General features: G+C 40.0%; 1 protein-coding gene across 1 annotated transcript in view; it reads right to left on the minus strand.

Annotated features, from left to right (window-relative positions):
- The window catches only part of Eogt (EGF-domain O-GlcNAc transferase), a 257,927-nt gene that overhangs the window by 71,837 nt on the left and 159,725 nt on the right, over positions 1 to 26,365 (minus strand). The window contains exon 10 of the mRNA XM_090390322.1: positions 20,519 to 20,590. Coding sequence (XP_090246448.1) covers positions 20,519 to 20,590 — 72 coding nt within the window. The remainder of the gene's footprint in view (positions 1 to 20,518; positions 20,591 to 26,365) is intronic.

Genomic DNA, 26,365 nt, shown 5'->3' on the forward strand with positions numbered 1-26,365 from the left:
GGATAATTATTGGAATAAGGGAGAAGAGTTATACTTACGGTATCTGTCCATTGGTGGTCTGTCGGAAAAAGAGGGGTTAGGCCCGTTCTCTGTTTGTTATATAACAGGGTTGGTTTTGAGTGTGCAGCCGCGCCTATTTTTAATTGATATTGTTGCAGTGCGATGCAATTTGTAGGTCATGAGATGAGAGGTCTGATTTCTACGTAGGCCGGGGGTGGGGGGGGCTGAGTCCGGGGGGAATACTTCCGATTTATTAGAAATTACGTGGTGAAAATAACATATACACGAATTGGTTGTTTGTTATTTACACGCGTTGTCTATTGTTATTTACATGAGTTAGTTGTTGCTATTTACATGAATTAGTATTTGCTATCCCTTTGGACTGGGCCGGTATAGCTTTTCTAAGGCATAACGGCCCATATTGTCCTAGGGGATAGCTATTTACATATATATACAGCCTCCTATCAAGTGAATGTTTACCTTGCGTCGTTCATCTTAGTTATGTTCTTTTGTACGGTGTTATTTCCATTTTAGATTTTTAATTTTTGGATGGGTGAGTTAATATGGGATAACGGATTATAGTGCGGTCAGAGGACGAGCCTCCTCTGAGCGCAATAAATCCGGACCTCAATTTAGGTAGTTTTTCTTTTGCATTAAGAATTAGACATTTATTCTGATTCTGGTTTACAGTTGTTTTATTGTATTGTCAATAATATTATATGTGCAGATGTTTGGTTGATTTTTGATGTTCATAAGTATGGCCGCTTTTATGTGGCGTTTGCTGTAATTGTTGGGAATATTGTTTTTTTTTAGGGTTTTTAGCAGTTTTATAATTGCTTCTGTTGTGTTTTCTGTACTGTTGCATATTTTTTATTAATCTGGTTGTTTGGTTTCTAATAGTGTTTCCATATGTGTTTTGCGATGTTGCTATCCCAGCGGATGAGCTTTATGGGCGGGAAGTTGAAGTGGTCTCTTTTATCATAATGTTTAGTTTCGATATTGTTATTGTTGATGGTGATCTGGCTGTCGAGGTAATATATTTTTTTTTTATGAAAAACCCCAAACATGAAAGGTATCAAAACCTATAGTACTTAGTACCGTGCGTGGGTTGAAGGAGAAGTATGCTTGCATGTTGCTATTTTGGTTGGTCCATTCTATGCTGTTGTTGTTGTTATTTAGGAGCATTAGCAACTAAGGCCATATTGCTCCGGGATATGCGGTGGTCATTCCCTGACCTTTCCGCATCCTCGGTATTTGGTGGTGACGAGCTCGAACCCCGGTCTAATCAAGAAGCGTGTGATACGCACTGCTGCTCCTTCCCACCTGGCTACGGAGGCGCCTCCATTCTATGCTGAGGTCAGTAGGGTAGATTACTTGGGCTAGTGTTTCAAAATTGTCGTAGTCGATGACTAGGACATCATCGATGTATCTATATATGTTGATTTCTTCTGTGATGTTATTTTCAAAGTGGTGTAAGTATAGGTTGGCAATTGTGCTGGAGCAGCAAGATCCCATTGCTATCCCTCTGGTCTGTAAGTAGATTGTTGTTTCCCATCATTACGTAGTTATTTTTGACATTGAGATCGATTAGATCGTACCAGTATTGTTTGTTGCATTTTAAATTATTTTGGTGGTTTTGAAAGTATATTAAGAGGACTTTAATTAGATTGTCATGTGATATGCTAGTGAAAAGGTTTTTGAAGTCGTAGGTGTATATGCTTTTGATCTTACTGCTATTGTTTTGGATATTATCTAGATATGTTTTGTTGCTGGTGATGATTTTGGTGCTAGTTAATTCGCTGATTATAACTTTAAGCTTATCTTTCACTAGGTTGCTGGAAAGTTTTGTATAACTGTTTTTCCCTGATGTTATGAACCTTTTGCCAGTGGGTATTTTGTGGAACTTGGGGATCCAGTAAATGAAAGGGTATTTTGTATTGTCTAATTTCAGTTTGAGTTTTTTGTGTAATGCTATAATCTTTTTACTGATGCTATTAGGTGTGGATTCTACTTGTTTGTATGTTTCACTGTGGTTCATTTCTTCTTTAATAGTGTCTATGTAAAACTTTTTGCATATTATACTAAAATTGTTGTTGGCCTTGTCTGTGTTTGTTATAACGAATTTCTTTTGTAGTTCTTTCGTCTTTTGGCTAATGCTTTTCTAATTGTATTGTTTGACGTAATTCTGTATTGTTAATACTCCTTGGATTCTATTCATAATTTTTTCTGTGGTATTGTTTATCCATATTTGGAATGCCTCTATAGGTGTATGTATTAAATTTGTATGCAGTTTTGAATGCAAATTGTAGCAAATCCTTGTATATGGATTTACATGTGTTAACTAAATTGGTTGGGCTATTGGGTCTGAATCTGGTTCCTTTTTCCATTATTTCTTTAAGTGTGTGATCCTCTATAATGCTGAAGTTGCCTGTAATGATGCGGTTGTGATGTGGATCTAGGTATTTTTTGTATTTCTTATCTTGGCAGTGGGCAAAGTTGATCAATATTGTTCATATTTCTAATGGTGTTTTTGTAGTTTCATATGGTTATGCCTATCGGTTTTGTGAAACTATTTCTGACTTTAATGCTAATGTTTTTGATAGGTAGGAACTTCTTGGTGTTATTCATAATGTCACGGATGTTAACGTGGTCAAATGTTCGGTTCAGGAATTTGATGATGCAGTATTCTTTAATTGTGCTGTCTTTGTAATCAGCGCCGATTCTGAATTTGAAAACATCTTCAAATTGCTGAGGTGTATGTTCTGAATCTTGAGTTTTTGGTGAATTCTATTTAGTGCTTTAAGTTTGCTGATTTTAAGTGTAAATAGGGTATTGTGGATGTTTTTAACGTTAATGGGGTCCGTATCCCATTCTGTGATGAGTTTTTCGAAGTTGTTTAGGCTTTGTGTTTTGCTTTTACTATCTTCGTTAATTTCTTGTTTAATTTTACTGTTTTAATCCATTTTTGTGCCAGTCTTTGTTGAGCTGAAATATAATGTATGTACATTGGCCGGGGTTGGTGTATGTAAAGTTTCTTCCATTGAATCTGTTGTTAAGTCTGTATGGGTATAGGGATTTATACATTATTATTAACATGTCCTCCATGTTTTCTCTTTCAGCTGTATTTTCTATTATGGCTAGGATTGCAATAGTTATATTTGTAAATTTGTGCTGTTGAAAGTGTTTGTATTCTATTTCATTGGTGTATTTGTCTGCGGTGTTGCTTTTTGTAGGGTTTCCTCTATATTTCTTTATTTGTGACCAGTGCAGGTTTATTCTTATGTGCAGTTCTGTGCTGATTTGTCCTATGTATTGTATTCTACATGTTTTACAAGTAATTAAGTAGATGACATTTTTGGTGTGGCAAAACTTTGGTGCATTATCGTCGTTACGTTGGTGTATGCTATGCATTTGCGGGCATGTTTTTCACAATTTACTGTTACATTTATTAAATTTTAGTTTATTCTGGTGTCGATGGAATTCTCCGTAGCTTTCTTTGTTTGGGATGTTATGGTGTTTGGATTCACTTGTGATGTGGTGGCATTGCATACTATATGACCGTTATCAGGAAATATTGGGTCCTGTATAGTCATGTGTGATCCAGGGGTGCAATTTATGCTGTGATACCCGTACAGCATGTTATTTTTTTTTGTATGTTCGTTCATATTTATTCCATTTTTACAATGTAATTTAAAATTGTAGGCCCCGGTTCCTTGTGGTTACTCCGCAATACCTTATATTCAAGTTTTGTCGATTTTGTATTATTACAATTATGATGCATCACGTTGATGGAAGGCTCAGAATTTGGCGAAAACAACATGAATCCATGGACTTAATCATGTCTGACGACTACTGTACAAGGTGGTGGGGGCATTGTTATGGTTTGGGGAATGTTTTCTTGACACACGTTGGGTCCATTGATACCCATAGATTCACATCTGAATGCCACATTGTTGTGGACCAAGTGTATCCGTTCATGTTGACAGCTTATCTTCAGTCAGATGGTTACATCCAACAAGATAATGTGCTGATGCTCAAATCCCGAATCACTATGGAATGGTTCCAGGAACATAACAATGACTTTTCTTTGCTGCAGTGGCCCGCTCACTCCGCAGATCACAATCCTATTGAACATCTTTGGGATGATCTGGACAGGGCTGTTCATTGCAGGCCTACACCTCCGTTAAATCAGAAGGAACAGTGTGACACACTCGTGTCTGCATGGTACTTCATTCCTGCACAACATTTTCAGCATCTTGTTCAATCCATGTCTAGACGAATTGAGGCTGTTTTGAAGACTAAAAGAGCTCAACACACTGCTAGGTAGGTGTACTTAATATAGTGGCAGCACAGTGTGTATATATATATATATATATATATATATATATATATATATATATATATAAAAAACAGTAAAGTGCAGCCATTATCAATCCACTGCAGGATGGAAGCCTCCTCAACAATTCATGTTGAGGGAAATGGACTATAATCTGCCACACCGGTCCAGTGCGGGTTGGCAGATCGACCGTATTCAGAAGTTAGGGGCTTGAACCCCAGTCTACTCAGAGCGTGTGCTACTGCACTCCTGCTCCTGCCCACTCAGCTACGGAGGCCTATATATATATATATATATATATATATATATATATATATATGTAAAGTCTCTCCCTGAATAATTAAATACATCAAAACTTAGCAATAATAAACATAAAAAATGTAACAAGGTGCTACATGGCTTCTATCAATTTGGTAAATAGCAAACAGAGCACATAGAATTATGGTAGAGTCACAGAAGCCTTCAATGGTTATATACTATTAAGAAAATAGCATTCCCATTAGTAGGGATATGATGCAAGAAAGCAAGCTTATACAGCAGCAGCCAAAACAAAAAAAAAAAAAAACCTTTCCCATTTCACTCATCCGGCCACTCCAAATATTTGTCTAGTTCAGCCTTAAATTTATTTAAGCTATCAACTTCCACAATAACAAATGGAAGTCTGTTCCAGCAATCAAATACCTGCTGGCTAAAGGCAAACTTCACATCTATTCTACAACTGTCTTTCCTCAAGTTGAATCTATGCCCCCTCAGGTTCTTAATCTGAACAAGAAGAAGTATCCAATCAGCATTGAGCCTGTTCAAGCCATTCAAGGCCTTATACACTTCTATCAGATCATCTCACAGGTGCCTAGTCTCCAGATGCTGCAACTTTCAGAATTTAAGCCTTATTTTGAAAGTGCACCGCTTTGTTCCTCTCACCAATCTTGTTGCCCTTCTCTGTACACATTCTAGCAACTCTACATTCTTCCTAAAATGAGGCCTCCAGACCTGCATACAGTACTCAAGGTGTAGCCTAACCATTGCCTTATGCAAAGGGATAATCACTTCCTTGTCTCTGCTAACAAAATTCCTATATATCATTGACAAAACTCCATGACCTGCTCGGGCAGCCCATCTGCACTGCTCAGAGAACTTCATATCTGACTGCACAATTATCCCCAAGTCTTTTTCATTCACCTCCCTGAGTGTAGTACCACACAGTTGGTACATTTCTCTTGGGTTACTACTACCCATATGGAGTACTTTGCATTTGTCAATGTTAAATTTCAGTTGCCACTTCTCAACCCATCTGCCTAACTTTTCTAGATTCTGATGCAGTAGCATACTATCTTTACTGCCATTAACAATCCTGCCAACCTTTGTATCAACTGCAAACTTGGATGTTAAGCCTGATATACCTTCATCGATATCATTGATAAATACACAAAACAACAATGGGCCCAGCACCGAACCCTGGGGGACTCCGCTAATAACATTAGTACACATAAAGCAGTGTCCATTTATTACCACTCTTTGCCATCTCCCACTCAACCATCCCTTTATTCATTGTAGTAACTTGTCCTTAATGCCATATCGCTCCAATTTGTACAGCAGCCTTCCATGTGCAACAGTATCAAAAGCTTTCCTGAAATCCAAGTATATGATAAAATTATTTTTTGCATCCAGTTCCTTTGTGACCACATCGTAGTATCCAATCAAATTGGTCAAACAAATAAACCCATGCTACAAGGAGGAAATATAGCATAAGGAGGATGCCAAGATGGATGAAAAGTGAGCGGGCCTGTCTAACAGAGAAAAAAGAGATGGCATGGGACAGTGAGAGAGAGAGAGAGAGAGAGAGAGAGAGAGAGAGACAAAAAGTACTGAGGCCTATGACAGCTACAAGTTAATCTGCAATAGTACTACAGAAGGCATTACGTTGGCAAAGGCATGTTATGAGTAATTACTGATAAGAGAGAGCAAAGAACAGGAAACAGTGATCTTTTCATGGATGCAAATACTAAGAATAAAAAAAAGAATCAGATCTGAACCTTATATGATGGGCATAGGAAAGTCTTAACTAACATAACTACCACTGTGGACAAACTGAACAGGTACTTTGCAACACTGGTATTTAGAGAAAAAACGTTCTTTGTAATGGGAGGAACCATGTGAGTGAAACTAGCACAGTTTTCACTCATAGCGAATCACTATTGCTGAAAATAGCAATATTGAAATTTCAGACTATTTATTAGAAAATCTTTTGAGCCTAAAGGCAAATAGAGCTCCTATTAGTAGTGACAAATGATGCAAGAAAGCAAGCTTATACAGTATCAGAAAAAAAAAAAACAAAACTCTCACATATCAATATTCACCCCACTCCGACAGTCTAATTCTTCTTTGAATTTATTTAAACTACCCACAATCTCAATGGCAGATGGAAGTTTGGTCCAACAATCAACTACATGCTGGCTGAAGGCAAACTTCCTCACATGAATCCTGCAACCACCCTTCTTCAATTTGAATTTATGTCCCTTCATGTGCATGTAGTCCGAGCATAAAGAAGAATACCATCAGCACTGAGACTGCTCAATTCATTCAAAGCCTTAAACACGTCAATCAGATCACCTTGCAGGTGCCTAGTCTTCAGATGCTGCAATTTGCAGAGCTGAAGCTTTTCTTGGTAAGAGCAGCCCTCTTTTCCACTCAACGATCTGTGGCATTCTCTGCACCTGTTCCAGTATCTCTACATTCATCCTAAACTGAGTTCTCTGGACCTGTAGGCAGTACGCAAGATATAACATAACCATTGTCTTGTACAATGGGATAATGAACTCCTTATCCCTGCTAGCAAAATTCCTGTATATCATTGACAAAACCCCGTGAGTTGTGCTGGCAGCCTGTCTGCACTGCTCAGAGAATTTCATACCTGGCTGCACTATTACCGCAAGTCTTTTTCATTTTCCACCATCCTGAATGTAGTACCACATAGTTGGTATATCAATCTACTGCTCTTAATGGACAAATATTATTAGCGGAGCCCCTAGTATTCATCATTGCTGCACCCATTATTGTTTTCTGTATTTATTAATAATACTGATGAAAGCATACAGGCTTAATGTCTAAGTCTGCAGATGATACAAAGGTCGGCAAGGTGATCAATGACAGCAATAAAGGTATTGTACATAAAGTACAACAATCCTACTGCAACAAGATCTACAAAAATTTGGCAGGTGAATTGAGAAATGGTAATTTATGTTTAACATCAACAAATGCAAGGTACTGCATATGCGTAGAAGTAGTCCTATACAGCACTGTGGGGAGATGAGATGGGTCATTGCATATGTCTCTGTGATACCCTAAGGGTTCACCAGAGACTTATGTGACACATGATAAGCACGCGCACACGCACGCACGCGCACACACACACACACACACACACACACACACACACACACACACACACACACACACACACACACACACACACACCACAATACCCCCAGAGGTCAAAGCAAGGAGAGTTGTCAAATTGGGGAAAGTCAAGTCAAGTCAAGTCAAGTAGGATAAGCTTAATGGGATTTGGATTGATTGTCAGTTTGCACTATTTCTAAGGTGCAGGGGAAGGGGATTGGCACAACATTTTGTCTCAGGTTCTGTCTGTGTGTTTGCAATAATCTTTGTGCTTATTTAGGTAATGGCTATATAGTAGGCTTCTTTGGAAATACAGAGATGTTCATGATCTCTAGGTAAGAGCTGATCCTTGAAATTAGTAGACTCCAGAGGCTGTCTTAATTTGGGCACCCATACAGCAAGTGTTGCCAATTTTAAGGAGCGCCACAGGTACAGCATGGTTCATCAGCCAGTCCAAGCTGGTGGAGCTTGGCCTTAAAGGATCCATGTCCAATTATAATGATATAGTTATGCTTAGTCCAGAAGAACAAGGGAGGTGGTCTCGGAGCAAATAAAACTACATTTGGTAGGGATCATCAATTCTCCCTTGGTGGTCGGCTCTCAGTCTGCCTAAAATCTTTGCTTTTTTTTTTTTTTTTTTTTAAAAAAACCCCAAACAAAAGTGGTTTTTTTTTTTTTTTTTTTTATGTGAACCCCAAATACGAGAGGTATTAGAACCTATAGTACTTAGTATCATGCTTGGGTTGGAGGTTGAGAAGACGAAAGAAGATATTTTTTGACATTGGACTTGAACTTCTGTAGATTGTAATTTTCAGGAAATATGTATGAAGGAAGGTTGTTCCAGAAAACGGCAGTTGAATGAATAAATGAGGAAGATGAAAAGTTGGTTCTGTGGGTTTGAAGTTGGACAGTAAATGGATGTTGGCTGGTGGCGGCACATGTTCGGACTGTTTTGAAAGAGAGAGAGAGAGTGGGAATTATAGAAGCCAATTCAGAAGAACAGTGCCCATGGAAGTATCTGTAGAAGAGGCATGCAGCAGAAACAGTACGTCTATGAGAAAGTGAGTGGAGAGACTCTGTTAGAGATGAATCATTAATTAACCTAACTGCCCTCTTCTGAATGGAATCAAGAAGCCTGAGAGAGGTTTTGGGGGCACCACCCCAGATGTGGGAACAATATTACATGGCAGGGTGGGATCTGTGATTTATACAGAGTGAGCAGCTGTTTGGAAGAAAAGTAACGCCCAAAGCAAAAGAGAAAACCAAGTTTTTTAGATGCAGAGGAAGCAATATTTGTAATGTGCTTGTGCCAAGAAAGATTAGAAGTCAGTGTAATCCCCGAAAGAGATGTATCATTTTGCCTAGAAATCGGAGTGTCACCAAAGATAAGCATAGGAGCAGAAGAATCCTTTTTGCGAGATATAAGACAAGATTGAGTTTTAGAAAGATTGAAATCAACTAATTTGTCTTTGCCCCATTGGAGAATTACTTGGAGATCAGCATTTAAGGAATTGGTAGCGGATATTAAGCTGATTAAGCAGAACAAGGTTTTTCAAAATGGAAAGTGGAATGCAATGTGCTATCATCGGCAAAACTATGGATAGGATTTCCAGTCAATGGAAGAAGGTCATTAATATACAAGAGGAAAAGAGTGGGGGAAAGAACTGAACCTTGGAGGACACCGGCTAGAAGACAGAGAGCCATCTACCATCACCCTCAGTGAGCGATCAGAGAGAAAACTGGATAACAAATTACTAAAAACAGTTGGCAAACCATAAGATGGAAGCTTGTTTAGAAGACCTTTATGACAAACACGATTGAAAGCCTTTGAGATGTAAAGAGCAACTGCTTGTGTTTCCCCAAACGTTTCCATTGAATTAGTCCATAAATGGGTAACATAAGCCAGAATATCACCAGTGGATCGACACTGACGGAATCCGTACTGGCGATCATTGATCAGACAGAAGGTTTCTAGGTAGTTTAAGAGTTGGTGGTTAATTGATTTCTCCATTACTTTAGAAAGAGTAGAAGTAATTGCAATGGGACGATAATTGGATGGGAGGGATTTGTCACCCTTTTTAGGAACTGGCTGGATATGAGCAAATTTCCAAGCAGAAAGAAAAACACCTTTGAAATAAGAAAGTGAAAAAGGTGGCAAAGAATAGGAGTAAGTTCAGGAGCACAGGTTGTGAGAACAAGTGGAGATATGCCATCAGGACCTGCGGCTTTCTTAGCATCAAGATTCATAAAAATCCTTCTGATATCCTTTTGATGGAAGACCACAGGAGGCATTGAATGGAGAGTGTTGGGAATGGTGGGAGGTGTTTTACCAAGATCATTAATACATGAGCTAGAAGAAAAATGGGATGCTAGCAGGTCAGCTTTATCCTTGGCTGAAGTGACAACAGAACCATCTGGTTTGGACAGAGGTGGGAGCAGTGATGGACAAAAGTTGCGGCCAATAGCTTTGGCAAGAGACCAGAATGTTCGGCTACCATTAGGGCAAGAAGCAAGTTTTCTACTCATAGCCTGTTCAAACTCTAGTTTGGACTGATTAATAACTGCTTTACAATTGTTGCGAGCTTTGGTGTAGGCAGAAAATGAAACTGAAGAATTGGAAACAAGCCAATTACGATATGCAACATTCTTCTCTTGAACAGCCTTAGCACAGTTATTGGAAAACCAAGGTTTAGATAAAGGACGAGATTTTAAAGTGGAGTGTGGGATAAAGGATTCCATTCCTGCAAGAATAATTTCACTGACACGATCTAAGCAAACATTGACATCAGAAGTTTTGAAACAGTTATCCGACCATGGAAAAAAAGAAAAGAAGTCTCGCAGGTCATCCCATTTTGCATTCTTGTAAGGCCAAACAACACGAGGTTGGGAATAGCCATGAGATAAAGGTTCCATTGGAGAAGAGACAATCACCAAGTTGTGATCTGAAGTGCCTAAAGGACCTCTCACTTCGACTGTGTACTGTGTACTTAGAAGGGTTGTTTGTGAGAAAAAGATCAAGCGTATTGGCTCTATGATTAGGATTGTCCGGTATTCTTGTAGGTAAATGAATAATCTGTACTAGGTCATTAGTAATTGCAAAAGATTGGAAGCAAGGGTAGGCAGGACAGAAAGCTACCCCCAGCAGAGGGCCAAATGGCCAGATAATCCCACACCTCTCAGTTGACCAGCATCAGCAGAACCCCTTCAATGATGGTTAAAATCCTGCCTGGGGAGTGTCCCAGGCTAGCAAAAGAGCCCGAAAGCATTGTAATCCCACACTGATGGAGAGGCAACATCAGCAGCAAAGGAGCTTCAAGGAGAAGAGGTGAAGGCAGGAATCCCATTGGTTTATCCCCTGCAGAGAGAAGTATCAGCGTTGGCAAGAATCTCTGGTGGAAGCTTTGTCAAGAGAAGTTGAGAATCACCCGGTGAAGTCTTCTAGGAGCAGCAAAGAACATGTTGGAGCACTGCAAGAGAAGATGAAGTTACTGTGGATGGACAGGGAAAAAAATTAGAGGCGGCTCTTAAGTGGCCACATAATAGAGACTTGGTGACATGATTCCAATGGTGCATCCTGTGAAGTTGAGAATCATTACTGGGTTTGGTATATCCTTATGGCTGAAAAGTTATTTAATTTCTGGTGTGACTGGTAGTGGGGAAGCTATTCCACAGAATGAGCTGCGGTAGTCATAGATGTGCCAGTTTGTGGTTATGAGTGATAGCGGCGTCAATTTAAGACTGTGGTAGCACAGGTCAAGAATGCTTTGTAGGCTTCTTCTGATTCCAATACCCTAGCCTCTGGATGGAGTGTCGGTACACTGAGGGCCATAAGAAGCTGGTAGCGGTGGTCAAGATAGATCGCACAGGAGTGCATCACATGGTTCCAGTCCTCTGACTCTCCACAGATGCAAAAAGCATCTGTCAGCCAGAACAAAGTCGAGAAGATGCCTTTTAAATGATACATGGCCAGTCAAAAGAAAGGACGTGTTGACGTTAGGATAGACCCAGTTACAACGTTGTTTGTTGAGGAAGGTGACATCTGAAATAAAGAGTTTAGTAATTTCACCTGTTGATGAGTTATTCCATCATGTCTGCCATAAGGAAACCAGTTCAGTCCACACACGCTTTAATGGTGAGTATTTCAGCCTCTTTATTCTTCTTGATGGCATGAGAGAGGCAGAAGTATATGACATGGAGATCTAGGACTAGGCATCCAGTAAGAACTTGTAGTGCAGCGGTTGATATGGTTCAACATGCACAAGTCATTTGCAGCATCATACGCCACTGGACCTGAAGGATCAGATGTTGCATTCTTATTATCGTTATCCTGTTATACCACACTGTGGCACCATATGTGACAATGGGAATAAATACAGCTGTGTAAAGATGATGTAAAACCCGGCCTTTGAGGCCGCAGTCTTTGAAGGTGAAGTGCCAACCTGGTAATATAGGCTTTAATTTTCTCTTCAATGGAACATAGGTGGGGAATGAAAGTTCCATCCAGTGTAATACTCAGATATTTGACAGCACGTTGGTTTTTGAGTGATTGCCCTTTATAACGGATGGACAGAGGCCTCCTCACATCCAACTCCTTTCAGTAGAAGAGTTTTGCTCTTTTCAGTAGAGACTGAAAGTTTGTTGTTCTCGGCCCACTCGGAAAGAGCAGACAGTACTGCACTGGCCCTAGTTTGTATTGTAGCTCTCGTAGGTCCTTCAATGATGATGACAAGGTCGTTGGCATAAGAAGTTTCTGTGACATTGGGATATATCCTCAGAAGCGATTGACTGGAAATCCTATCCATAGTTTTGCCGATGATAGCACATTGCATTCCACTTTCCATTTCGAGAAACCTTGTCCTGCTCAATTAGCTTCAATTTCTCGAAAATCTGCTACCAATTCTTTAAACGCCGATCTTCAGGTAATTCTCCAGTCTGGCAAAGAAATTTAGTTGACAACTTAGTTGATTTCAACCCTTCTAAAACTCAGTCTTGTTTTATATCTCACAAAAAGGATTCTTCTGCTTCTATGCTTATCTTTAGTGACACTCGGATTTCTAGGCAAAATGGTATATCGCTTTTGGGAATTACCCTGACTTCTAATCTCTCTTAGCACAAGCACATTACAAATATTGCTTCCTCTGCATTAAAAAACTTGGTTTTCTCTTTCGCTCTCGGCGTTACTTTTCTTCCAAACAGCTGCTCACTCTGTATAAATCGCAAATCCGCCCTGCCATGGAATATTGTTCCCACATCTGGGGTGGTGCCCCCAAAACCTCTCTCAGGCTTCTTGATTCCATTCAGAAGAGGACAGTTAGGTTAATTAATGATTCATCTCTAACAGTCTCTCCACTCACTCTCTCATAGACGTACTGTTTCTGCTGCATGCCTCTTCTACAGATACTTCCATGGGCACTGTTCTTCTGAATTGGCTTCTATAATTCCCTCTCTCTCTCTTTCAAAACAGTCTGAACATGTGCCGCCACCAGCCAACATCCATTTACTGTCCAACTTCAAACTCACAGAACCAACTTTTCATCTTCCTCGTTTATTTATTCAACTGCCGTTTTCTAGAGCAACCTTCCTTCATACGTACTTCCTGAAAATTACAGTCTACAGAAGTTCAAGTCCAATGTTAACAAATATCTTCTTTCATCTTCTCACCTCCACCCAAGCACGGTACTAAGTACTATAGGTTCTAATACCTCTCGTGTTTGGGGTTTACATAAAAAAAAAAAAAAAAAAAGAAGCCAATCATGCAGGATCATATTCCACACTGCTGGACCAAGGATGGAACAGCCTCTGGTAAGTTGCCGGGTGATGGAATGGAACTGTGTTTTGATGGCGAGACTTTGGTTAGAGAAGTAGCTCTTGAGGCAGTCGAACAGATTCTGAGGAGAGCAATCGGTGGCCCTGACCTTCTGTAGGATTGCCAGCCACCAAACGGTGTCAAAGGCACCCTTAAAATCTATAAAAATTGCATAGACATAGTGGCCTCAGAATCTTTTGCAAGTTTCAGAATCGTGGTCAGATCATCAATTGTGGAACAACTCTGCCTGAACTCAAACTGGAGGGGAGCTGCAAGACTTTTAGTTTCGTATGCAAGCTGGAGGCGAAATAGCAGGAGTCTCTCAAACATTTTACCAGTATTGGTAAAAGTGCTATAGGACGATAAGCTGATGTCCTGCCAGTGGGATCCTTTGGTAGAAGTCTCAAGTTTTAAAGCTTCCAGCATGATGGAAATATGCCATCTTTCAGGCAGGTGTTGAAAAGCTGAATGAGGATAGCAGGAGTGATAGTCCAAAGACATTGGACAGATTCCGCCTCGATGAGGTCCACACCAGGAGCCTTGCCATTCTTGATCTTGTTGTTGGCCATGGCCACTTCCTCTTCAGTAAAAGATCTTCAATAGCGGTAGGTTGGAAGTTTTGGTTGTCGATAGTGACTTGATTATGGAAGTCTGTGTTTAGGGTAGCATCATCTTGGTAAATCAAATCATCCAGAATTTTGTTCATTGTGTCCAGCCAATTTGTTGTCTCAGGAGTGCCATTATTGTGTATGGAATCGATGATGTCTGTACACCTGATTTGTTCCTGACAAGTTTATGCACCAGGCCCCCAAAGGTTCCTCTTCCCTTCTGTCTCTACCAGTGTGAGCCATGAGTTTTTTTTTTGGCATGGTAAATCCTATTGCAATATTCTCTGCGAAGGGCTCTGAATCTTCCTTTGTATTGATCAGCAACGTGGGGAAGCTCAGTTCTGCATTCATGCTGGTATGCTCGAGATCATTCCGCAGGTTAGTAAGATCCTGAGACCACCAGGGGACAGGACCTTGGACTTTTAGAACATTTCATCGATTCTTGTGAGGCTTTCAGGAGCAATGATCGAACAAAATCAGTTTTCTGGGTACTATTCATGGAGTGATACCTATTGAGGGCAGAGGGGCTGCAGGTGGCTTCTCGGATGATCTCATCAAAAAATGTCTCATCAAAAAAATATTACAACTTTTTGAAAGTGATAAAGCCCAAGAAACGTATAGGGAAAAAGAAATCCAAAGAAGAAAAAATTAGTCAAGAAACACTTGTCATGGTGAACCGAAGACGACAAATGAAAAGCAAGAAAAACACTGACGGGGAGAAAATTGAGTATACTGAGTTATGCAAAGCTATTAGAAAGAGACTCAGAGAGGACATAAGAAGATTTAACACAAGAAAAGTAGAACAAGCATTAAGGGAAAACAAAGGAATTAAATCAGCAGCCATGAGCAGTAATACAGAAAGACAAATGATACTGAAACTGAAGAATAGCGATGGTGTACTTATAAACTTGTCGATCAATTCGGCCCTGGAAAGACTGTGCAAGGCTCAAGGGGTAGAATTTTTTTCAGCCTGGACTGTACTTGTTAACAGGAGAGATTGCTTCTACAGGGATGGGATACACTTAAATAGAAAGGGTGCAAGAATATTTGCTGATGCTATCGAGGCAGTGTTAGGTGGGTCGGAAAACTGCTAGCTTGGGGGGAGACAAAGACCAATAGATTGACAGTAGCCACTGGCAGAGGTGAAAGAGATTCTTGCACTGCTTCTATTAGAATGAGCAGAAGCCTGAAAAACAAGATGCATGGTATTTCAGAGACTGCTGGGAGCCATTGTGGTACAAGTAAACACATGGGTTGTGTTAGGGTAGCTAAGAATAGAAACAGGTGCAGGTATACTTGTGTGTACACCAATGCTAGGAGTTTAGTAAATAAATTTGATGAATTTGAGGTATTGCTCAAAACATCGAAGGCAGATATTGTTGGGATATCAGAGACGTGGTGTCACACAGATATAAGGGATGCGGAACTGCAATTTGGGGAGTACAACGTCTACAGAAAGGATAGACAGGATAGGAAGGGGGGGGGAGGTGTTATGCTATTAGTTAAGAAACACATAAAAACCAAGGAAGTGAAGCCAGTCGACATCACTGGACAGTGCAGTGTGGAGTCAGTTTGGTGTGACATAAACATTGGGAGATCAAAATTGAGAGTAGGAGTGTGCTATAGGCCTAATGACTCTGATGAGTATAATAAGGAACTGTACAGGGAAATAGAGTGGGCCAGTAAATCAGAGTGTCTTATAATGGGAGATTTTAATTTCCCAGATATTGACTGGAATTTGGGGGCTGGATACTCACACACTAGCAGGGCTTTTGTGGATTTATTGGATGATTGTTTTCTACATCAGCATGTTCGGGAGGCAACTAGAGGGAGTAATACTCTTGATTTGATTATCAGCAGTGATTCTTCATGCATTAAGAATCTGCAGATAAATGAACCACTAGGTGGCAGTGATCACAGTGTGCTGAAGTGGGATTTACTCAAAGAGGTAACTACCATTAGGGGTAAAGGGAAGGGTTATTGCTTCCGTAAAGGCGACTACGATGGACTGAGACAGTATTTAAATTCTATACAGTGGGACCAACTGATGATGTTACCAACAGCAAATTCAAAATGGGAAGCATTCAAAGAACTTATCTTGGAAGCTACTAGGCTTTACATACCAACTAAGAAATATTGTTCAAGGTTTAGGCCAAAATGGATGTCAGATGAACTAATGAGGCATATGGCAGAGAAGAAAAATGCATGGGATACTTACAAATTAACACATGACACAGAAGCCTATGATAGATACAAGTTGATATGCAACCAAGTTACAAAGGCGGTTAGGCAGGCGAAGGCAGATTACGAGAAATCCTTGGCAAGGGATGCAAAGAAAAACAGCAAAGAGTTCTTTACTTATGTAAACTCTAGAAGGAAAGGGATGAATCAGATTGGTCCACTTGATATTGATGGGTCAAGTGTTGATGATCCTGCTCAGGTGGCTAACAAACTAAATGAATATTTTGCATCGACATTCACACATGAGGAGTTATTCAGCGAGGGGAATGCCAGAGGTGTATTCAACTCTAGCAGTAAGTTACAGAATCTTGAAATAACTGGGAGTAAAGTGGAGGAGAAACTGTTGAAGATAAACACAAGAAAGGCACCCGGGGTGGATGGGATCTATCCAGTTATATTAAAGGAGGCAGCAAAGGAAGTAAGTAAACCGTTAGCCATAATTATGAGAGCTTCCTTGGACTCAGGGGAGGTACCCATAGACTGGAAATGTGCAAATGTGACCCCAATTCACAAAGGAGGATCAAAGGCTGACACAAGTAATTATAGACCTGTGAGCTTAACTTCTGTTCCAGGAAAATTAATGGAGGGACTGGTTAAAGACGCACTGCAGGATCATTTAGACAAGACTTCAGTTATAGCTCAGACACAGCATGGTTTTGTTAAGGGGAAGTCTTGCCTGACCAACTTGATTGGATACTATGATGCAGTCACAAAAGAACTGGATGCAGGGAATAACTTTGATATTATATACTTGGATCTTAGAAAGGCTTTTGATACTGTTGCACATGGAAGACTGCTACACAAATTGGAGCAGTGTGACATTGGAGGCAAATTGCTGCTATGGATAAAGGGGTGGTTGAGGGGGAGAAGACAGAGAGTGGTAATCAATGGACACTGCTCATCGTGGACTGATGTTATTAGTGGAGTCCCTCAGGGCTCAGTGTTGGGTCCATTATTGTTTTCTGTATTTATAAATGATATTGATGATGGTATATCGGGATTAATGTCCAAGTTTGCAGACGATACAAAGGTTGGCAGGGCTGTCAAGGACACTACTGACACTATGCTGCTGCAACAGGATCTGGAAAGGTTGCGCAGATGGGCTGAGAGGTGGCAAATGAAGTTTAACATTGACAAATGTAAAGTACTACACATGGGAAACAGCAACCCCAGAGCAACGTATCAACTCTGTGGTACTACACTGACAGTGGTAGAGAATGAAAGGGACTTGGGGGTGGTTGTGCAGGCAGATATGAAGTTCTCTGAGCAGTGCAGACGGGCTGCAAGAGTAGCTCATGGAGTATTGTCAATGATATACAGGAATTTTTCCAGCAGGGATAAGGAGGTGATTATTCCATTGTATAAGGCGATGGTCAGGCCACACCTAGAGTACTGTATACAGGTCTGGAGGCCTCATTTCAAGAAGGATGTAGAGCTGCTGGAACGAGTACAGAGAAGGGCAACAAGATTAGTGAATGGAACAAAGGGGTGCTCTTACGAAGAAAGGCTTAAGTTTTGCAAATTACAGTGTCTGGAGACTAGGCACCAGCGAGGTGATCTGATAGAGGTGTATAAAGCCTTGAATGGTTTAAGCATGCTCAATGCTGATGGGATTCTTCCTCCAGCTCAGAATAATCACCTGAGAGGGCATAAATTCAAATTGAGGAAAGACAGATGTAGGATAGACGTGCGGAAATTTGTCTTTAGCCAGCGGGTGGTTGGTTGGTGGAACAGACTTCCATCCCTTGTGGTGGAGGTTGATAGCCTAAATAAGTTTAAGGCTCAGCTGGACAGGTATTTTGAACGAACAGAGGGGTGAAGTGGAAGTGGTTTTTTTTTTTTTTTTTTTTTTTGGCTGATGCTGCATAAGCTTGCTTTCTTGCATCAAATGCCTCTACTAATGCTAATGCTAAACAGCAGAGAAGGCATAATTCAAATAGCAGAAGACTACTATAGAGAATTATACAAGGAGCGAGAGATTGATGCCAGCAGTGGGGAAGATGGATTGCAAAGTAGCAACACATACGACATACCCAATATTCTTCCTGATGAGGTAGAACATGCATTGAAGAAAATGAAGAATCAGAAAGCCCCAGGGGAAGATGAAGTTACCGTAGAGTTGTTAAAATTGGGAGGAAGAGACATAACACAAAAACTGGCAAGGCTCTTCACAAAGTGCATTAGAAAAGGTGTGACACCTAAGCAGTGGAATAATGCAATCATAGTTTTGCTGCATAAGAAAGGAGATAAATCAGAAATTGGAAATTATAGACCAATTAGCTTGCTATCCCACATCTACAAGTTGTTCACAAGGGTCATTACTAACAGATTAGAAAGAATACTTGATGAGAATCAACCGAAAGAGCAAGCTGGCTTTAGGACAGGATTCTCAACTATGGATCACCTTCACGTAATATCACAGCTAATGGAGAAAGCAAATGAATATAAAACACCATTATGCCTGGCATTTGTGGATTATGAAAAGGCATTTGACTCCATACAGCATAAGGCAATGTTTCGGGCACTGGAAAGACAAGGCATTGATACCCCATATATTATGATTTTGAAGAAAATATATGAGAGTGCTACCTCCTTTATTAGACTAGACAAAGACAGTAGGAAATTTAAAATTGAGAAAGGAGTTCGACAAGGAGACACAATATCTCTGAAGCTGTTTACTGCTGCCTTTGAGGAAGCTTTCAGAAGATTAGACTGGTCGCAGAAAGGAGTCAATGTGAACGGAGAGTACCTAAACCATTTACGATTTGCAGATGACATTGTGGTCATTAGCCACGATCCCAACAAATTAGAGGAAAATCTTAATCAGTTATGCACAGCTAGTAAGGATTTTAGACTAAAGATGAATATGGCTAAAACAAAAGTAATGATGAACAAGTATGCCACAGAAAGGGAAATAATGATTGAAGGATCAGTAATTGAAAAGGTGGAGTCATATACTTATCTGGGACAAGTCATTAGCTGTAATAATGATAAATGGCTGGAAGTCAAGAGAAGAATAAATTTTGGATGGATAGCATTCAGGAAATATAGTCACATACTGAAGAGCAATATCCCAGTTTGTCTGAAACGTAAAATAATGAACCAATGTATACTCCCCACCATGACTTATGGAAGTGAAACTTGGGCACTCACCAAAAGAATGGAAGAGAAGATGAGAACTACACAGCGAAGAATGGAATGAATCATATTGGGAATCAGACTATTAGATAAGAAGAGAAACACATGGATTAGGCAACAAACTCAAGTAAAGGACATTCTTATCAAAACTAAAGAACTAAAATGGTCTTGGGCAGGACACATAGCTCGAAGACATGATGACAGATGGACTAAGAAAATAACAGAATGGTATCCAAGAGGAGCTAGAAGAAAACCTGGAAGACAAAGGCGGAGATGGATAGATGAAATTCATGAGTTTGTGGGTAGTAAATGGATGGCCAGTGCTCAAAACAGAAGGAAAGTTGCTGGAGAGGCCTTCATCCTGCAGTGGATTGAAAATGGCTGATGATGATGATGATAGAGAACCTGGAAGTATCATGCATGTAAATTTGGCGAGGGGTAACTTGATCAGTAATACAGTATGGGATAAGGCGGTGATCACTGGTGGTCGCATATTTGTGCACCTGCCATTGTTGGAGAATTTCTGATTGAAGGCATTATAAGGGTAACATCCAAATTGGAATCCCCAGTTCCTGAAGAATAGGTGGTAGGTTGACCCAGTAGATTAGTGATCTCCAATCTGCGGCCAGCAATAGCTAGGAACTAGAAGCCTCGTTAATATAAAGCTACTTCTAGAAAATAAATTAATATGCCAATTAATGTCAATAAAACGGCAAATTTTAAGAAAAATGTCTATTAGCTGGAGCTGTAAAATCTTCCATATGTTAGTATAAGCAAATTTATGCAAGGAAGAAAGCTTATAGGGCATCACCAAAAAAAAAAAAAACAAAAGAAAAACTTTACCCATACCTTTTAATAATTAAACCCACCAATTTCCAAATCATTAGGCTGAAGTTAGAATAATCTAACTATGAAACATTGATATAGCTTTCATTAGCAATGCTAATTATATAAAATATAATGTTTTCAAACTATAAGTAAAAGATTACTTACAAGTGGCATATTATAGTACATGCCAAAAATCATTCTTGGCAATAACGGGAAAACAGCATCTTTAAAACAAACCTGTAAGTACAGTATTCAAAAAATAGGCATTTTAAAAGGAATGTAGAAAACACAAATTTACAACAGCTATTTATATAAACTATTTTAAGAGTATGGTTTTAAAAATGAACTATTAAAAACAATGCAAAACAAAAATAGCAACCGATTAATTATCATGCTATTTATTCTCTCATTCTACCCCAAACTTCACCAGGTTTAAAACAGGGAAATACACTTTTACTACTGCTTTTTAATCTACCTTTGGAAAACGAAATTAGAGGAGTCAGAAAAGAACAGGAACAAAATATAATATGATGATGTATTAACATGATGGCAGAAGATGAATGGAGCATAAAACAACACTTACAATAAGCTTACAAATCAACCAGAACAAAATTAAACCCTCATTAATCCAGATTAATTGGGGGGGGGAGGTCATCTGGATTAAGTGATAATCCAGATTAGTGAAGCAAAAGATAGCCCTAAAAGACAAAAGAACTTAGAACACAAATAAATGGAAAATTTAATGATATAGGTAGTGCTGACTAAAATAAATAAAAAAAAATAAAAAAAAAATCACTGTAGAGAATTTATTTATATAGAAGACTCGGAAGCTGTACTTGTTTTTAAATGTAATAATGCAGGTTTGAAGAAACTGTCAAGTTTTGTCTGAAAGGAAATCTGCTGCTGTTCTTTAATTAGGATCTCCCTCACAATTCTCAGGTGTTCATAATACCCCTGCAATTTCTAATTTGTTGAAGTGTCCACATAATTGATTACTGCATTAATGCCTTCTCTTGAAAAGCTAAGAGGTTTCTTCTTAATTGTAGATTTTTGTAGTTCTAGTTCATTATCTGATTCATCAGATAATGCAGTTTAAAGGTTTAGTACAATCCTTAATAACATCTGCAGCAATTTCTTCCTCTGTCAGAAGCCAAAATCCAGGATCTTCTTCTTCCAGTTCAAGCTAATCTTGGATATTTTCTTGCGTTATTTCAGTCTCTCCAGCTGCCATCAACACAGTGTGAAAATGATCTAGCTCTAATCCTTTAAAGTGAATATCACCATTTATATTTTGCAAGAGTTTTTTCCAGCCATTCATTAAAGTTTCCTTTTCAGTGTCCCTCCATGCATTGTGGCCTCCAAGCAGACTTGATATTGTATGATATTTTCCAGCGTTCTTCTTCCTCGTGTCATTATCTTCATCCATTCTGTCTACCAACACTAAAATCACCTCATCAAGGTACTTGCACTTGTAGAGCCTCTTGCAGGCCATAATGATGCCTTGGTCCATGGGCTGTATTGAGGCAGATGTATTTGGCAGCAAAGCCAAGAACATTATTTTACCATCCTTACTGGACATATTTTCAACATCTGGATGTGCAGGTATTGTCGAGGATTAGAAGTTGTTTAATCTGCTAATCTGAAAATTTCAACAATTCTTTCTGGTACCTCTTGACTTTGGGTATGAAGTGGTTATGGAACCAATGCTTTCTTGTGTGAACCAAGCATTTTGCAAGTTGTAGTACACAACAGGCAACATGTGCATACAGTCTTTTAATGCCCTTGGATTCTTAGCCTTGCCGACCACAACAGACTTTAGCCAATGAGTTTCATCTGCATTGGCACAAAGAAGTGCTGAAATCTTCTGCTTGCTCTTTTTCCACCCTGGTGTTAACTGCTCTGTACGAGATGCTTTCAGTTTTGTTTTAGAGGGCTAAAACATAAGTAATGATGAACATGTATGCCACAGAAACGGATATAATGATTGAAGGAGCAGTAATTGAAAAGGTGGAGTTAGTCATATACTTATCTGGGACAAGTCATTAGTTGTATTAATGATAAATGCCTGGAAGTCAAGAGAAGAATAAATTTTGGATGGATAGAATTCAGGAAATATTAGCATTAGTAGAGGCATATGATGCAAGAAAGCAAGCTTATTCAGCATCAGCCATAAAAAAAAAAAAAAAAAAAAAAAAAAAAAACCACTCCCATTTCACCCCTCTGTTCGGTCGAAATACCTGTCCAGTTGAGCTTTAAATTTGTTTAGGCTATCAACTTCAACAACAAGTGATGGAAGTCGGTTCCACCAACCAACCACCCGCTGGCCAAAGGCAAATTTCCGCACATCTATCCGACATCCGTCCTTCCTCAATTTGAATTTATGCCCTCTGAGGTGATTATTCTGAGCAAGATGAAGAATCCCATTGGCATTGAGCATGCTCAAACCATTCAAAGCCTTATACAGCTCTATCAGATCACCTCGCCGGTGCCTAGTCTCCAGACTCTGTAATTTGCAAAACTTAAGCCTTTCTTCGTAAGAGCAACCCTTTGTTCCATTCACTAATCTTGTTGCCCTTCTCTGTACCCGTTCCAGCAGTTCTACATCCTTCTTGAAATGAGGCCTCCAGACCTGTATACAGTACTCAAGATGTGGCCTAACCATTGCCTTATACAAGGGAATAATCACCTCCTTATCCCTGCTAGAAAAATTCCTGTATATCATTGACAAGACACCATGAGCTACTCTTGCAGCTCGTCTGCACTGCTCAGAGAACTTCATATCTGCCTGCACAATTACCCCCAGGTCCTTTTCATTCTCCACCACTGTCAGTGTAGTACCGCAGAGTTGATACGTTGCTCTGGGGTTACTGTTTCCCATATGTAGTACTTTACATTTTTCAATGTTAAACTTCATTTGCCACCTCTCAGCCCATCTGTTCAACCTTTCCAGATCCTGCTGCAGCAGCATAGCGTCAGTAGTGTCCTTAACGACCCTGCCAACCTTTGTATCATCTGCAAACTTGGACATTAAACTTGATATCCCATCATCAATATCATTCATAAACACCAAAAACAACAACGGACCCAACACTGAACCTTGAGGAACTCCACTAATAACATTAGTCCACGTTGAGCAGTGTCCATTGATTACCACTCTCTGTCTTCTGCCACTCAACTATCCCCTTATCCATAGCAGCAATTTGCCTCCAATGCCACACTGCTCCAATTTGTGCAGCAGTCTTCCATGTGCAACAGTATCAAAAGCCTTTCTAAGATCCAAGTATATAATATCAAAGTTATTCCCTGCATCCAGTTCTTTTGTGACTACATCATAGTATCCAATCAAATTGGTCAGGCAAGACCTGCCCTTAACAAAACCATGCTGTGTCTGAGCTATAACTGAATTCTTCTCTAGATGATCCTGCAGTGCTTCTTTAACCAGTGCCTCCATTAATTTACCTGGAACAGAAGTTAAACTAACAGGTCTATAATTACTTGTGTCAGCCTTTGATCCTCCTTTGTGAATTGGGGTTACATTTGCACTTCTCCAGTCTATGGGTACCTCCCCTGAGTCCAAAGAAGCTCTCATAATTATGGCTAGGGGTTTGCATACTTCCTTTGCTGCCTCCTTTAATATAACTGCATAAATCCCATCCACCCCAGGTGCCTTTTTTATGTTTATCCTCAACAATCTCTCCTCCACTTTCCTCTCAGTTATTACAAAATCATCCAGCTCACTGCCAATGTTTACTTTACCTACATCATTCTCCTTCCTGAATAACTCCTCATGCGTGAATGTAGATGCAAAATACTCGTTTAGATTGTTAGCCACCTGAGCAGGATCCTCAACTGTTGAACCATCAATATCCAGTGGACCAATCAGATTCATCCCTTTCCTTCTCGAGTTCAAATATGTAAAGAACTCTTTTCTGTTTTTCTTTGCATCCTTTGCCAAGGATTTTTCGTAGTTTGCCTTTGCCTGCCTAATCTCCTTTGTGACTTGGTTACAGACCAACTTATATCTATCATAGGCTTCCATGTCACCCATTAATTTGTATGTATCCCATGCATTTTTCTTCTCTGCCACATGTCTCATTAATTCATCTGACAACCATTTAGGCCTAAACCTTGAACAATATTTCTTAGTTGGTATGTAAAGCCTGGTAGCCTCCAAGATTAGTTCCTTGAATGCTTCCCATTTTGAGTTTGCTGTTGGTAACATCATCAGTTGTTCCCACTGTATAGAATTTAAATACTGTCTCAGACCATCATAGTCGCCTTTACGAAAACAAAAACCCTTCCCTTTACCTCTGATGGTAGTTACCTCCTTGAGTAAATCCCACTTCAACACACTGTGATCACTGCCACCTAGTGGTTCATTTATCTGCAGATTCTTAATGCATGAAAATCACTACTGATAATCAGATCAAGAGTATTGCTCCCTCTTGTTGCCTCACGAACATGCTGATGTAGAAAACAATCATCCAATAAATCCACAAAAGCCTTGCTAGTGTGCGAGTGACCAACCCACAAATTCCAGTCAATATCTGGGAAATTAAAATCCCCCATTATAAGACTCTCTGATTTACTGGCCCACTCTATTTCCCTGTACAATATCTTATTATACTCATCAGAGTCATTAGGCCTATAGCACACTCCTACTCTCAATTTTGATTTCCCTATACTTATGTCACACCAAACTGACTCGACACTTTCCTGTCCATCGATGTCGACTGGCTTCACTTCCTTGGACTTTATGTGTTTCTTAATTAATAGCATAACCCCTCCTCCCCTCCTGTCCTGTCTATCCTTCCTATACACATTGTATTCCCCAAATTCCAGTTCCGCATTACTTATATCTGTGTGACACCACGTCTCTGATATCCCAACAATATCTGCCTTTGATGTTTTGAGCAATACCTCAAATTCATCAAATTTATTTACCAAACTCCTAGCATTGGTGTACACGAAGGTATACATGCACCTGTTTCTATTCTTAGCTACCCTAACACAACCCATGTGTTTACTTGTACCGCAATGACTACCAGCAGTCTCTGAAATATCCTGCATCTTGTTTTCCAGGCTTCTGCTCATTTCAATAGAAGCAGTGCAAGAATCACTTCCACCTCTGCCAGTGGCTACTGTTAATCTATTAGTCCTTGTATCCCCGCCCAACTAGCAGTTTTCCGACCCACCTAACACTGCCTCGACAGCATCAGCAAAAATTCTTGCCCCCTTTCTATTTAAGTGTATCCCATCCCTGTAGAAGCAATCTCTCCTGTTAACAAGTACAGTCCAGGCTGAAAAAAATTCTACCCCTTGAGCCTTGCACAATCCCTCCAGGGCAGAATTGATCGACAAGGCTCTCATCATATACTCCCTCCTATCGTGTCTGGGCAGAATTGCAGACACTTTCAAGTTCAACCCTAATTCACGGCTTTTTTTCAACAGTGACCTGTACTTGCTAAGTAATTCCGCCGGTCTCCTACTCTTAATATCATTAGTGCCAACGTGTACAACTATATCACCTTTTGTGCACTTAAAAGATGATATCCGCTCTACAACGTCATCAACCTTTGCCCCTGGCAGACATACCCTGGTCCTATTCCACCTATCCTTTTTACAAAGCATGTTCCCGTTTCCCTGACAATAGAGTCACCAACAACTACTAGTTCCTGTGGGACCAGCGCATTCTGCCTAGGGGGCTGCTTCTGTGTTGCCTGATGACCAAGTGCAAGCTCTGGCGTTGATGTGGGCAGCTGAGAGCTTGATGGGCCCCTCAATTTATTTCCTTCGAGGGCATCCACCCTGTCCTTCAAGCTCTCATAAAGGCCCATAACAATGCTGAGTTGTCGCCTGATTTCCTTGCACTCCTTACATCGTGCACACACAAAGACATCCCCCTTGGCAGTATCATGTCCCGTACCCGACTGCTCCGCAAACATCAAGCAAACAGTGCATTTTAATAGACTGTGATTCAGAGGGCAACTGCCCCCCTCAGTTCTCCCCTGA

Source organism: Mastigoproctus giganteus, chromosome 2, assembly GCF_048544385.1.
Source record: "Mastigoproctus giganteus isolate SK-2022 chromosome 2, ASM4854438v1, whole genome shotgun sequence".
Taxonomy (NCBI): Eukaryota; Metazoa; Arthropoda; class Arachnida; order Uropygi; family Thelyphonidae; genus Mastigoproctus; species Mastigoproctus giganteus.